Source organism: Ceratosolen solmsi, unplaced genomic scaffold (assembly GCF_000503995.2).
Source record: "Ceratosolen solmsi marchali unplaced genomic scaffold, CerSol_1.0 scaffold45, whole genome shotgun sequence".
NCBI classification, from domain to species: Eukaryota; Metazoa; Arthropoda; class Insecta; order Hymenoptera; family Agaonidae; genus Ceratosolen; species Ceratosolen solmsi.
Window position 1 is genome coordinate 2,850,272 of NW_011948436.1, and position 16,693 is coordinate 2,866,964.

The 16,693-nt window shown below is 41.0% G+C and overlaps 1 protein-coding gene across 1 annotated transcript; it reads left to right on the top strand.

Annotated features, from left to right (window-relative positions):
• The first annotated feature begins 612 nt into the window (after window positions 1–612).
• On the top strand, window positions 613–14,557 carry LOC105365106 (transcription factor mef2A). The gene is made up of 4 exons (XM_011503198.1): window positions 613–961; window positions 3,375–3,788; window positions 5,247–6,025; window positions 14,004–14,557. Exons 1-3 carry the CDS (start codon window positions 663–665, stop codon window positions 5,989–5,991), a joined length of 1,458 nt encoding a protein of 485 aa, XP_011501500.1. The 5' UTR covers window positions 613–662; the 3' UTR covers window positions 5,992–6,025; window positions 14,004–14,557.
• The last annotated feature ends 2,136 nt before the right edge of the window (window positions 14,558–16,693 follow it).

The following is a 16,693-nucleotide window of genomic DNA, read 5'->3' on the forward strand; positions in this document are numbered from 1 at the left end:
ATAGGCACTAGCTGACCGGTCATACCAACTTACTTAAAAGCCAATAGTACGAGGTAAAACTTTTTAAGCCACGTACATGGAATATCCTCGGTAATCCTCGTGGCGCCCCAGTAGATTCGTCTATGCGTGAGCGCGCGCGCGCGCGCGCTTCACCGAAAAATTAAGCGAGCGTCCATTATTTAAAGTACACCTTATATTTCTCGTTTGGCGTCTCCGTGCCCATACGAGGGTAGGCGCACAAAAGGTTCGCGTCCCACAGAGAGCTTTGTGAGAGGCAGAGAGGGAGAGAGGGAGAGAGAGAGAGAGAGAGAGAGAGAGAGAGAGCATCCTTTCGCGCCGTCGCTGTTGCTACCGCGCGTGCGGCGCGTGCTCCCGCTCCCCACCACGTCCGCTTCCCTCCGGATCTCTCCCCTCGTGCCCAACAAAAAGCCAAGGGGGATGTGGCCCGCTGCCGCCGCCGCCGCCGCCGCCGCCGCCGCCGCCGCCTCTCCCCCCATTCCCTCGCGCACGCACGCGACTCTCTCCCCTTCTCCCCGTGTGTCTGCGCGCGCGCTGAAATTCAAACCATCCGACGCGCAACCGACGCGCGCCTCATTCCACACGCGGCGGGCACGCGGGCCAGTGCTGGACAATCCGCGCACTCCGATGGCCTGAGCCCGAGAATGTCGACAATGGGCATCGCCGTCTACGGGCGCGCCGAGGAGCAGCAGCTTCTGCTCCTGCGCAGCCTGCGCGAGAACCCCGGAGTGCCAAAGAAGCTCGAGTCCCAAGAGAGGAGCGATGCGTCGAGGAGGGATGTCCAACAACAACAGCAGCAGCAGCAGCAACAGCAGCAGCAGCAACTGGTGCTACCGCCCTACGATCCCTCCAGGTTGAAGAAGCACGGCAAGAACGGACAGCCGCCACCGATCGCCGTGGCCAAAAGGAACGCGCGCGAGAGGAATAGGGTGAAACAGGTAACGGACCGAACTCCCAATCGTCGGTCTTTTGTGTCGAGTTAATGTCCCGTGCGGGAAGCGCCCTCGACGCGGGACGGAAGTGATGCACGAGGAGGTGTTGACCCAGGCTGGAGTGAACAATCGTATCTGCATGGGATGTGTGCGTGTGTGCCTGTGCGTGTGCGTGTGTGCGTGTGCGTGTGTGCGTATGTGCGTGTGCGTGTGCGTGTGTACGTCAGGGCACTATAGAGAGAGAGAGAGAGAGAGAGAGAGCGAAAGAGAGAGAGAGAGAGAGAGAGAGAGAGAGAGATCAAGAAAGATCGAGAGAGAGAGAGAGAGAGAGAGAGAGAGAGAGAGAGAGAGAGAGAGCGCGCGCGGTAAATGCACTCGGTAAATGCAGCGATCGGTTTGCACGTGCTGCGCAAAGTGCCGGACACCGTACATTGTGCTTGTCTCTATTCACGCAAATAATGAAGATATCGAAGGTTGTACAGAGTTGCGGACTTGACCGAAGTCTTCTGCAACGATTTCGACAATGGAGCGTTAACGCCTCCAACGCACATGCTACATCCAAGCATTACATTTCTATATGCGTGCACGTGCGCGTGTGGGTGCGTTATATACTTATGGAAAGTGGAATTGCTATCGGCCACTTGAGCCACCAGAAAATTATACGTCGCGATGCGTAAATACAACAATGTGTACGTGTGCGCGTATACGAATGCGCATGTTGCTGTTAAAGCGTCAAACGCATATATATATATATATATATATATATATATATATATATATATGTTACCTCAAAGAATGAAATTTCTATACGAGTGTACGTGAGAGATCGTCGGCTTCCCCATCCGCGGCTTATAACGTTGAATTTTCATAATAATATGCTTTTCCACCATTCTTACGCGGTTAAATATTTTAATATACGTAAATACATTTGGGTAAATATAAAAATGATACGTCTTAATGCTGGATTTGTTCTAATAAAATTCACACAGTGCGTATGAAGGTTAACGTTATAAAAAAATTTAATAATGCCCTAGCGCGAGGCAAGCAAAGTGTATCGCCAGAAAAAAGTAAAATAAAATTTGATCATTATCAGCGGAAAGAAAAAGCATTATCTAAAGGCGTGAACGGGTAACGTGAATGTGTACGAGCTTTTATTGCCTAGAATTTGATATAGTTAATTAAACGAAACACTGCATCTTTCGACTCATTAATTTTTATCTGCCTATGGTTGATGCTTGATGGTGCAAATTGCTAGCCCTTGATACAGCCTCGTCAAACTTTGACAATTGAAATTATCATTTTCAGCAATATTTTAATAATAAAACGATGATTAGCACGCTTCTATATATCAAAACTATTGGCATTTATCATTCATTATGCACGATACTTTACAGTGTATCTTTTATTAAACTTTCTTACCATCAATTTATTAACATTATTCCTCGCGCAATAAGGAAATTATAAGCCAAGGATTTAATGCTCTTAGTTAATTAATAATTTTCCTACGAAAGACGAGACCATTCGAGTCATTAATTATGCACGTACGTTTAATAACAAAAATTGTTTGGCACCAAGCGTTTTTAAAATTAAGGTTAGGAATGCTTACGTCATTGCTAATTTAATACCAGAAAACTTCCATTACTCTTCGATTAACTTGGCTTATTTCACAAGTATTTATTGAGGAAACGTATTTATCAATTTAAGCAGCTTCCATATTAATAAACGTGGATTTTCTCTTTCTTTCTTTCTTTCTTTTCTTTTAGTTTTCGTTTTTTTTTTCTTTTTTTTTTTTTTATTATTTTTTTATTATTTTTCTTATTTAAACACACGAAAAATCTTAAGGTTTTGTCTCCTCTTAATAAGTAAAGTGTTAGCGACGTATAAATACATTCGTCGTGCCCGATAAAAGTTTCTAAATTTCTTGCCCTATTGAAAATTCTTCACAAGTCAATCCGAAACACGTATACTTTCGTTAAGCTACCAACACTGTTTTAAGAGACATTTTGACGTCGAGGCAAACGTTAAATCGATCGATCAAATTTAAGTGAACAAATCAAATCATGCTCGATCTATTCTAGTCGTAGGGAGTAATAGGCGTAGGCACTGTTTTTGATATAATTGTCACACAACACAAACTAACACTTGAACGACGCGAAGATTATTATTTGACCGGCAGTCTGAAAATTATACTCGTGTAACTTAGAATAACGATATCGCAAGCCAAAATATACCACAATACTTAATTCTAGTAGCTGACAATGTTGACGTGCCTCGTGAATTCATAAACAACGATTTAATTCCGCTCGATCTATCATTAACGATCGTTCGCAAGTAAATTTAGTAGATTCCAGCACACCGTCTCGATCAAGCGACTAAACGTCCCCCCCCCCCCCCCCCCCCCCACCACCCCATCTCGCACACCATTGACGGCTTCGCCACCCTCCGTCAACACATTCCCAGCCACGTGGCACAAGGTTACGGCGACCGGGGCAAGAAGCTCTCGAAGGTTGAGACCCTACGCATGGCCGTGGAGTACATTAGGGGCCTGAAGAGGCTCCTCGCTGAGGCCGATGGCCTCGAGTACGCGGACTCTTGTCGCAACCCCAACGACTCCTCCATGATGATACCTTCGCCCGCGGGCAGTGTCTACTCCGGGAGCACGCACAACGGCTCGGGCGGCGACGTCCTTTGCCTCGGCAGCTCGGAGCTCGACGAGCCCGGCGATACCACGAACATCGACGAGCCCGAGCCCTACCTCATGGACGACGACGAGGATGACAGCGAGAAGGAGAGGCGGGAGGCCAAACGCTTCCGGGATGACGGCGTAGCCCAGAACAGGTACGTGCGAGGCTTCCCTTCCTCCCGGGCCCTTCCTCTTTCCTTCTCTACCGGTGGACGAGAGGCGGCATTTCCTCGGGGCCCCTTTTTTTCTCCTTTCCGAGCCAGACATCCGGGAATGTTCTCGGCTTAACTGGAGCTGCCATTTAAAGGGCTTCGCCTGCATTATTTGCCTTGGCAATTAACGAGAATACGTTGGAGGATCGGGAAACGATGAATTTGAGATTCCAGCCGATGCGTTTCATGTAATTTCTGGAGCGATCAAGTCAATGATCAGCATGCAGTACCATACCCAGTGGCTTTTCTTTCGGAAAAGTTCACAAAACCTTGTCGCTCATTGACAATGCTAGAATCATTTGAACCGAGAACGAGCAACCGAATTGCATTTTATCGTTTAACCAATCGTTTTTTCTCCATTTCCCGCGTTACTAACTATGCTATGATAACACAAAAGTAAATTAGTCGCGATATAATAAAATATTGATAAATAATGATGAGATTAAAAATTTCGCCATGCAAATGAGAATGAAAATCGTTTGCTTTATTGTTTATAATGTGAACAATATCGTGAAATTAAAATACCAGTCTTTTAAAGTATATGCATAAAAATCTTATGATTGAGGAAAAAAGCAAAAATAGTTGAAATGATCAGGCTTGTAAGTATTAAAGCGTTCTATGTAATTATAATTTTTTACTTAAATACTTAATTATTATGCTTGTAATGAATGTTTATTCGAGCCAGGGTTATTGTTTTGGAGATATTATGAAATTTTTCGAAGTTAAGAAACAGAGCTCCGAGGCTTTAGTTGACTGATGGTTTTCATTAATATTATAATTATAGCTATTTTTAAAAATATGTTTAAAATTCATGTTTTACACGCAATTATTAATTATAGTTTTATATTACGTCCCTCTTAATAATTAACGTTTGCGATTTGCGGTATCCATCTACGATATATTTTACTGCTTTTTCACCGATTCAAGGACTCGATCGATTAATTTCTAAATTAAATTAAGCGCTAATTTTTATAAATTTATTCGTTCGACGTACGCGAATCAATTAGGCAAAGTGAAACGTCAAATTTCCAATTAAAAAGAAATTCACTTAAATTATTTAATTTATTAAATTTAAAATTATACAGAGGAAGTACCGATTGCTAGTATGTTGTTTGTATCGCTCGCTGAAAACATCATGCACATTCTCCTTTATTGTAAATGATGAATTTCAAGTTGCTTACGCCAAAGTAACGAGCGCTTATTAACACAGCTAGACACGATTATTAGAACATTAATCGTTAAAATTATTTATTCAGGCTGTCCCCTCAAGTGCAACATATTTGCCGAACGTGCATCGGCAACAATCGCGCAAAGTAAATTCCTTGTACTTATAATCCTCGGCATCGATGTTTATTAAATTACAAGAAATTTAATTAATAACATGTCTTCCCTAAATTTCAGACTTTCGGAGAATCAAAATCGAGATCGCACACTATTGAGTTCAGCGCCACGTCGTCGACGCAACTCCCCGACGACGTATTACACCTCCCGTCAATCCTCCTTCGGCGACGAAGAAAACATCGAGCCCCTAAACAACAACAACGCCAATAACCACAATATTAGCAGCTGTAGCAACAGCAATAGCAGTATAATTATCAACAACAACAACAACAACAACAACAACAACAACAACATTATGAGTGGCTTTTCGCCAATCCTCGTACATTCGACCTCGCCTATTACGAGCAGCAGTTTGGCCACGATTAAGCGCGAGATCTGTATGCTGGACGAGGACGAGAGTCGCCGCTCGAACGAAGAGGACAGCGCGCCCCTCCTTACCGTCCCTACACCCTACACAGGTGAGATCCTGATCGAGAATCCGGAGACCGGGCGCCTCGTCCCGCTGAAGCTCGAGGGTGACGAAGAGGCTGCGGCGGCCGGTGCCCAGCTGGTTTACGTCGCTGCGAGTGCCGACGGCCTCCCGGGTACCACCTACTACAAGCACGAGCTCGCCGCTGACAGCGGCACCGAGTTCCTGGACGTGGTCAGCTGGTGGGAGCAGGAGCACGGCCGAATAAGCCATCAGCTCCAGGCCCATCATCACCATCATCATCATCATCATCATCACGTCGGGCAGCATCAGCAGGCGCATCAGCAGACACACCACCAACAACTCACGGCCCAGCAGAGGCTCGCGCACGTCTGACGACCCTCTCCCGGGCTGCGCTCGCGAGTTCGAGGTGAGTCCTCAATTTTTCCATGTACCCCCCGACCCATCCCCTCATCACCACGCCCCTCATAACATTACCCCTCACCCAAATCCCATCCACCGCTCCTACTCCTCCGACTCTCCCATCCCGCCCACCAAATCCAATCCCAATAATCCCAATAACCTCCCTCACCTCCTCCTCGACTTTCAACCTGCCCGCTTGCCTGCTTGCCTCGCAACCTTCCTCCTCTTCCAAGACGCGTCCTCCCGCGTAGCTGCTTTGGGCAACATGTGCAGTGCGTGGCCCCGGGGCCCCAATCGATAATCTTGATGCCGAAAATCTATGCTGCCTCTACATTACATCTGTTACCGTAACTTTACAACGAGACTGCGCAAGGTAGCCATTCCGATTGATGCGCGATGATTAACTTACCTGGATTAGTCGCTAGATTTTTCAACGCTATCGCAACCTTTGCTCAACCTCCCACTTCATACTTCGCTCGTTTCTCCTACGTTTGATTAATAATTACCATGCCGGGGAGGAGGACTTCTATGCTCGACGTTGTTGCAAATAGCCCCGCACTCATCTTTGCCTTTGAAAGGCTTTTATCTCGTGTACGGGAAGAATTGTCTTCAATGCCTTTTTCATAAGAATAAAATATTTTAACTGATAATTAGTCGGTGAATGATTGATGAAGTGTATTTTACACGGTAATTAATTCTCGAAAAATGTAACAATATAAAGGACGGTACGCGCAACCTGTTTTCTTGTAGGAAAAAGAAGGATATAAGGAAAAGGGTAATTTTCTACTCTTCTCTATTTTTGTCTGGTAACATGTGCGAAGCGACGTATAAACAGGTATTTGGAGAGAAATTAGTCCATGTGTTGAATGTTTAAGAAATTACTCAAGTATTACTGACAATTTCTAGACGTTTTTAATGCACATAATCACATGCTATTAGTAGTAGTATTAGGGCCTGTGTTGTCTCCTTTCGCAATTTAGAAAATACAATACAAGCTCTGTCGTCGAGTACACGACAACTTTTAAATATTTCCAAAGAAAGTACAATCCAATCGTTTCAAACTGCATGCGAATACCCGACGAATGCGCGTACGAACCATCCAGATATGTTAAATGATGAAGCGCCTTGAAAATTTCGCCAAATACGTATAATCATTTTCGCTATTAAATAACAATATTAAGGACGGTAGGAAGGTTTCTTCTTCATTTTCTTTTTTTTTTATTTTTTTTACTCTGGGCAATATTATGTTATTGGTAAGTGGGGGAGGGGGGAGGAAAGGAATCGGTGATGCGCAAAAATTTGAAATCCGTCAAAGCGTCAGTCAGGCAGTCGTTCAACTCCGATTCTCAAAAGAGTAGAAAGGGAAAGAAGAAAAAAATAATCCATAACGTCGAAACACTTAAGCGAGCGAAGTGGAGTCCATGCGTGCCACTGGTCCCCTCCTAAGAAAACCGTCACGTGTGAGAAAATAGTAAAAAGAATAACAAGAGCCAGACAGAAGGAAGCCACCGGCAAGTAGAAACTCGTGTCCCGTCGCGACGTCTTCTCCATGCGAGAAAAGTCGAAGGAGGAAGAAAAAGAGCGAGAGTGAGATAGAGCGGCAGATAGGTCGGCAGAGAGCGAGACAGACCGCGACAGATAGTAAGTGAGTGAGTGAGTGAGCGAGTGAGTGAGTGAGAGGGTGAGAGAGTGCGGAGGGAAAGAAAAAACACGAGAGAACCACTTGGAGGGCACACGTGTGTGTGCACGGAAGCCGAAAATAGAAGTGTCATTACTTTCCAGCTCGCTGGATGAGGAGGAGGAAGAGGAGGAAGAGGAGGAAGAGGAGGAAGAGGAGAAAGAGGAGGAGGAGAAGGAGGAGGAAAAGGAGGAGGAGTAGGAAGAAGGAGGAGGAGGAGGAGTAGGAAGGAGGAGGAGGAGGCAAAGGCGGCTGCGGCTGCGGCAGCGGCTATGGAGGAGAAGGAGGAGTCATGGAGGGAGGTGGGGGGAGGGGGGGGGGTTGGGGGTCGGAGGAAGGTTCGGAGGAAGAGAATGAGAAGGAGAAGAAAGAGAGGACGGAGGGAGAGTGAGGTTCACCCATGACACGTCTGGAAAAACGACCACTTTGCCCGCAGTCACGCATGCCGTATCGCCTATCCGAGGATCGTGTGCTTCGTGCAGGCCACGTGGCACACACGTCTCCCACGCGCTTCCACGATATCCTCTTCCTTCGGCGCGTCTGTCTGACTTTGTCCTTCGAGCGGTCCGATACCGGCCTTTTATGATAACCGCTGGCACCTTTGCTCCACCGCCTGCTCCCCTAGGACAAGTCCGTGGCGCCACTTTATGACAGGTCGTCTGACTCGTCAATTTTTAGATGAGTAACTCGATAATGCGCGCACTGGGAATGTGGAACTTTTTCAGCTTTAGATGAGTAACTCGATAATGCAGCCAGTAGGAATGGCGCATGTGGAGCTTTCTGCATTAGGATTATTAATGGTAAACAAACTGGCTTTACGAGGAATGACCAGCAAGTGACTTTATATTTAAAAAACTTCCTTGCGGCAGCTCCGAAATTACATTTGCTCGGACCCCAATCATGCAGTCTCTCTCTCTCTCTCTCTCTCTCTCTCTCTCTCTCTCCCTCCCTCCCTTTTGTCATACACGAACACACGTGTGCGCGCACGCACGCACGCACGCACGCACGGACACAACAACTGATGCAATTAGCATATAATTTTATAATTAAGATACATTACTTTTTAAGAAATTAGGAGGGTTCAGAATTTTATTTTCAAACTCGATAGTTGTGTTAATGCTACATTGTCGGCGGTATCGCTCTTTGAAGAAGTCAATTAGATTTTGAAATAATAAACCAGCGTCATGCGTATGGGTTGCGTTTTGTTGCACGTTGCAAGTGAAAAAGCTTCATCAATAAGAATCGTTCGTTGTATTTTCAAAGCAGCGTAAAATTGTCGATTTATCATAATTCTCTGCATTTTTATTGAAAGATTAAAAATGAAAGCGACGATAGTAGCTTATCGAGTAATTCTTATCATTGAAAAAGTAATCAACCGTGAGTGGAATGGATAGCCACGACGTAAATAAATAGAACTTCAATAGGTCGATTGTCCATAACATGTGTGCTCCAATACGCAAATGGGCACCGTTTTCTTGCGTCCTGCCGAGAACGTGAAGTGCAGTTCACTTTGGCAGCTCGAGGCGGAAGCGGTCCAGTGATCCCCGCCACGTGTTACCGGAAACGTCGGGCCTTATTTCACCCTGGCTTGAATAGGCTCGGGATAGTCGAGACCACGTACCCGTAGAATGCGTAAACGACTTGTCGCACGACGTACTCGAAAGGAGTTGTTGATAGACACGCGTTGCGCATTCTCGAGTGGAATATCGACTTGGCCGGTGAATGTTGTAACGACGACACAGCGTGGCGAGACCTCGGAAATCCATCAAAATTTAAGTGAATTTTCATGTGACCTGTATGGGATAATTCATAAGCCAAGAGCTCGCCGATAATCAATTAGGCAACTTCGTTTCGTGAAGCCTAATGGTTTGGAGAGAGAGAGAGAGAGAGAGAGAGAGAGAGATAGAGATAGAGAGAGTTTTCTTTTGTCTATCTTTATTTTTAGACGATTTATTGGGATGGCGAGTGGGGAGATAATTGGCGATGCGGTGGCATTGTAGAGCACCAAGATACGCGATTCTAGAGTAGGCGAAATTTGCTTAATCCAAGGGATGTTTGGGCACGAAGTAAGCGACATCGAGTGACACGCAGTGGCTGAGAGAGTGAAGGACGCGAGGAACAAATTGGCCGAGGATCGCCGGGATAACGCAGGAGCCGTCGATACGACGTGAGCGCGGAGAGATCCTGAGCGTTCGCGACGTCGTGAAGTAAGGATTGTCGTTTGGCTTTGATCGACGGAGGGAAATCGAATAGGAGCGATCTTACCGAAAAGCTAAGGCCGCAAGTTCGGGCCCCGAGACGATAAGAGGGCAGCGACATATGGCGGGGAGGGCCTTTCACGACGACGAGCTACTAGGAGTTTAAAAGTCCATACCAGGCCATATGTCGGGTTCGCGGACCTTCCCTTTCCTCCGCCAAGGTCATGCTTCACGTTGGCGCGGCGGGAGGGGGGAGGGGTCGAGCTACTCGTGAGAAACTCGTGCGGGGGATATTAACGACGAGGAGCCCGACGATCCGTACACGGGGGTGGCGGTTGGATCGCGCGGGAACGAAACCACAAGAAGATGTCCATTGGGACGGGGCTCGAGGGTTTGGAGCGTAATATTTCGAATGATGGGGTACATGGAATTGCTGCAAAGAGTTGCATTTAATGCGTAATTTATGACGTTGTTGTAAAAAACGATGCAGGTGTTTTCCGATTAATGATGTATTACGTGAGCATTCGCTCTGCAAAGTATGGAGAAACAAAAATTAGTCGGATGAAAAAAAGAAAAAAAAGAGAGAGGAAAAAAAGAAGAAGAAAAAAGGAAGAGGAAAAAGAAAATTGACAGATAATTTACGAATTACAATTGAATGTGAGGATAAATTGAAAAGCCGAGCGCCGAAATCGCAAGGCACTCGAGCCATTGGGAACGAGTAAAGCTCGGGAATAATTAATTGCTCGACAAACAACACAAGCAGCCATCCATCCAGGTAAGGATGCATCGAACGTCGTAACTTATCGCTCTTCCCCGGGGACAGGAATCCCGATAAGCCCAATCGGATAAGGAAATTGCTGGCTTCTCCGGTCCTTTTAAAAGCGAGCAAAACCCACATCGAGGGCAATTTAAGCGAGCGAGGAAGACGTTGTCGTGGATAAGGAGCGGGCCGACGTCATGCCGGCGCGACGCCCGCATCTTCGACCGGGCGACGAAGCTTTGTTCCGAGCCCCCTTCCTCTTTCGAGGCTTGATTAGAGGGGGCCGCCGGACTCTCGAAGGTTGCGCCAATTGTCGTTACGAATCTTGCTGGCCAAAACATCATTGTTGTCGGCGATGAATGGCCGCGGTAGGACTTTCAATTTTGTCAGGCGTTTGGTAAACAAATGGAGACGTCGATTGGCTTACGCTTGTGTATTATCCGTCGTCGGCCGATTCGATAATTCTCTCGTATTTATTACCGGGGCATGGAATTCGAGACTGCCGCGAATTTTTACGAGGCTTGCTTTTCAGGATAAATTCCCTTACGCAACGATGTATAAAAAATATTTATCGCTCTTATGTCATAATTTGAATACATTTGAATGGTTGCATCGAAGCGCAATCGATGCAAAGAATTGAAATTATCGCACTTGCAAGTTGCACTAATGCAAGTATTCTCAATTTCCCAATTATGATATTACATCGGGAGCTTTTTAATAAGGATTTTAATTAAATTTTAATTAATTTCGTCGTATGGTTAAAAATCGATCGTCGACATTTATCGAGCGGACCTCTTTCTCTATCGTTTTTTCTTCATTGTTTGTTTAAATGGGACGAGTTGATTTATGATGAATTTCGTTATGGTATGTTGGCGACGCTCAAATAGTTTGCCGTTGTGCTGCGGTTGGTAAAGTTCCCAGCAGCTTTATTAGCAGCCCGTACTTTGAAATGTGCTTTTAAAAATACGACGATATTATTATTATTTTTTTTTTTTCGCGAAATCGTCTTCATTTTCTCGCACGAGAGCCGAGAGGCCGAGCCAAAAAGCGCCAAGGAAAGCCCGATAATGCTTTCAACGAAAGTACATTACCTCTCGTTAAAGCGGCAGTCAAATTAATATTGAGAGCGAAAAAGTCATTAATGCCTTTCAAACAAAGGCCCCCGAGAACGTTTAAGCAAGGAAAACAAAGCTCAAAGCCATTGGGCTAAAAGCCGACTCGAAAATATTCAAGGGAGGCCCGAGATGGCATGGGCAGCCCCGCCAGAGGCAAAAGGGTGGCTTCATTCAATTAATTTGTCGCGTCGACGACACATCTTATAAACTGCTCGTAGATGACCTCACTTGGCAATTGCCGTAACTCAGTGGCGAGAGTTCAGTTACTCCGTTGCCTTACTCTTAGGCTCTCCTAACTCGTTCAAAATACTTGGAAAAAGAAAAAAAAAAGAAAAAAAAAAACTCGTTTCAGCCGTTTCCCCACAGGAATATCATTTTTTTTTGTTTTTTTTTTTGTTTTTGTTTTTTTTTTTGCTTTGTTTTTGTTTTGTTTTTGTTCTTTTTCACTTCTTTACTTTTCCGTTTTTTTCTCTTCTTTCTAACAGTCAAACATTCGACGCGTATTGAATAAACAAGCCCGCTTTCCCCTTTACTTTTACATCTGTAATTTAAAAATCTGGCGCACAATCGACACGTACGTATTTTAATCTTGTGAATTTGCATTCTTCATTCTCCTACTTCATTCCTATCGATATCTAAACGATATCTAAAGCAAAAAATAATTATCGAACCTCATACGTTATTTAAATGTGAATTTTCCTACGAATTTCCCTGTCCTTTGTCAATATATAGTCGATATGGTTGATCGTATCATCTTGAAAGTAGTTAGTCGTCAATGCAATACCAATCAATGCAAAATATATTATATTTTTCATCCTATTAAAAATTCGCTGGCTATTGTATTCAATCGTTGAGCAAACAAAAACAAACAAAAAAAAAAATAAAAAAAAAAACATGTCAAAAGATAAGCCGATAGATAGTTGATCCCAGCAGATCGAATATTTCATATTAATAATTGGAAATGTATTCGCTTGAATGGAGAGAGAAACTTTTACACGGAAAAAGTTAATGTCTACGGGATTATGGGCGCGCGCAAGATCCATCGGTCCGTCGATTTTCGAGGGTTTGTCTCTTGAAGGGATGAGATACGTATCTCATTGGCTCCCCGTCGGCTTTTCACACTCTCGTCGCCGTGGCCCGCGTACAATTTCTTTCTCGCTCTGACCCTCGTAATCGGCTCCTTCCTCTTCCCACGGCGTTGCGAAAACTTTCTGGAGACAGAGCGACTATTCGTCTACTTGAGCTCAGGTAGAGACGGAAACGTTTTTCTGGGTGTATACACGCTCGAGGGAGAGATGGATGAGTCTTCGTCGATCGATCGTTTGGACGGTTACAATCGGATTTCAACTTTTTTGGGGTCTCTGTTTACCTATCTCTTGCTCTCTCTCTCTCTCGCTCTCTCTCACACACACACACACACACACACACACACACACACTCAGGCACACACTCTTTTTCTCTCCCCCTCTGCGCTTGTGTGTTTATTATTACGAACTTTTGAAATTGATGTTCAATGAGAACGTTACGAACGGAAATCGTGTGTTTCCGTATGAATTGTAGTTCTTGTACGTTACTTCCATTATTCGTTGTCATACATTTAATTATATTTATCATTGTATTTTTTGTTTAATTATCACGTTTTTACTAACGGACTATGAATTATTGAAAATTCAATGTCTTACATATTTACGTGAAACCAGGGATGTGTATTTAAGAAAAAAATTTGTAAAAATTTATTTACAATTGCATTATTTTTAAATTATTGGATCATTGGCGAATGAGAAAGCATGATGATATAGAACAATATAATTTACAATAAAACATGTTTAAATAAACACGGCATTGCAATTATACATTGAAATGTATAGTTTCCTACTTTAGCACATTACCATTAAGTAATTTAAATTTTTAAATTTTTAACCGATAAATTATACTTTATTATTTTATACTTTATTTTCTATTATTTTATAGTACATTATTATATTATTGTAAATGTCCTAACGATCGTTTGTTTAGTATTTTTATATAAATTTTATATCGTCCAAACGAACAATAAATAAAGAGCATTTCAATAAGATTCCGTCCACTAATTTATTAGTCTCGCAACGATCGATGAATTACATTATTATATTGTCCAATCGTTCGCATTGTGTATTATTATTTCCCTAATACAAGCAAGGAATGAAAAAGAAAAAAAAAAGGTGAATAAACTAATATGTCCCTTATCGTTACAGTACGATCAACAACTGGCCAACAAGAAATTCAATGGTGTCGTCTGTTATCCTCCGATATGCCACAAGATAAGATGTTGACAAAATGTTTTTCTCCTGCGTCGAGCCGAGCAAATGGAATTACGGCCAAAGTGTCGGCGACGAGGGCCGAAGGGTTGAAACTGGTGGGAAAGTACAAGAGAACGAGGATCAAGGGACCAAAGGAACGGGCGAGTGAGCGAATCAAGTGGTTGTGTATTTCTGCATTTATTATATAGTTCGTTTTATGCGTGGGATATATTCGTTGTCTTTCTCGGACGCCGTGATGCACGCGATCTCTGTCGTCAACGAGAAGGAACAAGAGAAAGGGTACAATAACAATACCAAGTGATGTTGTAACGGTTAATATTGTGTATATGCGGACACGAGTTATACTTAACGAGGACAAAATTTATTTGTATAAACGTAAACATTATTTGTATGTGCCTTAAACAGTCATCAAAAAATCCCTAGTGTTTATTAAATTATTACTTACTATTAGCATGATGTATATTTATCATTATGTAGCATTAGGATCATTCTTTTTATTATTCATTTATGAATTTGTATAGTGATATTGTAATTTTAATTAATTTTCTCAAGACTAAATTTTATTGATCAGCTTAGGCCAGCGTATGAATAGACTAGATGAATCGGCATATTCCACTCCCTTAATTAAGTTACCTTGTACTTATTTTCACCCTACATTCGTCATCTAATAACAAATATTTTCACGACATTATTAATAAAAAGGAAGTATTACATATCCGCGAATGGAGATAGAATGGATTTGAAATTAAAAGTATCGATCAGCTTTCTCATCCTTACTTTTATTTTCCATAAATTCAATTATACATTATTTTCCTACGATAGTGCGTTTATAAATTACAGTAGCATTATAAAGATGTTCCGACTGTAAACAAAATTGAAAGTATCAAAATATTTACTCATTTTAATTTATATTTAAATAATTATAAACGAAAAGAAATGCTGCAAATTACAATTTATTTTTTAAATGAAATAACAATGCTGTATCGGTTATTTTTTTTTTATTTTTTAAATACTGGATCTAATAAAATTTGTTATATATATATATATATATATACCTTTTAATTATCTAAGATATTTGACAATTACGATATTTAATAAAAAATTTCAATTTTGGACAATTAATTTGAATGTACTTTATATTATGATCTAACATAAATTAATTTGTTAATAGACTAGTCTTATTTAAAAAAAAAAAAAAAAAAAAAAAAAAAAAAAAAAAAAAAAAAAAACAACACAAAACACATGAACATTAAATAGTACATTTTGTAAATATTATTAATAAGTCCTTTCATAACGTACGAGTGATACATCAATTTTGTAATTGACAGTTGCAGGATTAAGATCAAATTTCTCAAAATAAAAATTTAACGAGCAATAAAATAGTTTAGATTTCTGCTCGTTTATTAGCGGAAACTTAAGAATGTCTTAAGCTAAATAAATATATAATTGAATAGATAATAAAAACGCGTATTTTTATATGAATTTAGCAATTTTACAGCGACAACGTTTACACGTTTATTGATCAACAATAATTGATGGGCGCTTTCCAAGAATTATCTCATTTTAGTATAGAACTTGTATTATAATAGTGCCTTTGAGGAATTGACGATAAGTTTTGTAATAAAATATTTTACTATTTTATATTTTATACGCCAAATGTATTTAAAATAAATTTACACATATTTATAATTCATAAGTGTTTTCATTATATATAGTAGTACATCCTTCCCGCATTTAATTCTCACATTAATTCACTATATTAAAATTATTTTTAAAATATAGCAATAAGCACATCAGAATTAGAAAATTCGTAAAAGCAAGTCTTGATTAATAGTAGTAAAATACTGGAAATATGTGAGCTTTTGTCATCGAACTAAAATGAATCAAGCATATATATATATATTTTGAAAAAGTTTTTTATTTTTTTTTCATCAATATTGATAAATATATTTTAAAATTCACTTACATTATCAAATCGTTTATTATTTTATTGGTACACGTTCTATTAATTTTCATGTATTACTTGTCACTGCTTGGTACTTTATTGCCTGTATTTATCAAATTATATATTTATATAACTTGTAAAATTAGATGAAATCATATTTTATTTACAATACTCATATAACATTTCATCATTTTATTAAAAATATCTATATACATTTTACATATGTAAGACTATCTTTAAAAATTAAATAAGAAAAGTATAAAAGTCTAGATAAATCATCATACTTTGTAAAAATTTTAGTGAAAAAATTAGTAAAATATTGAAATAAATTTCTTGAATAAATAATTTAAAAATATACGTCAAGTTTTATATTATAAAGGGCATAATTATGTGTAACTTATTGTATGTTTTAATATTCCATCATTTAAAAGTTATTTCCATATTAAAGGAAAGTGGCAATTAAATTTGTTACAGTATTACATAAAATATGGATTTTTTCTTTTTTTTTTTTTTCTTCTTTTAATAAAATACACTTTATTAACTTATTAATAATAATTTACTTCCTATTAGCGTGTCAATTCAATTATATAAGCGAAAAATTTCAAAACACAATATTCTATTTTCTTTTAATTTTCATCGCTTCTATTTTGTTATTTAATATTCACATTCATGCCTTACG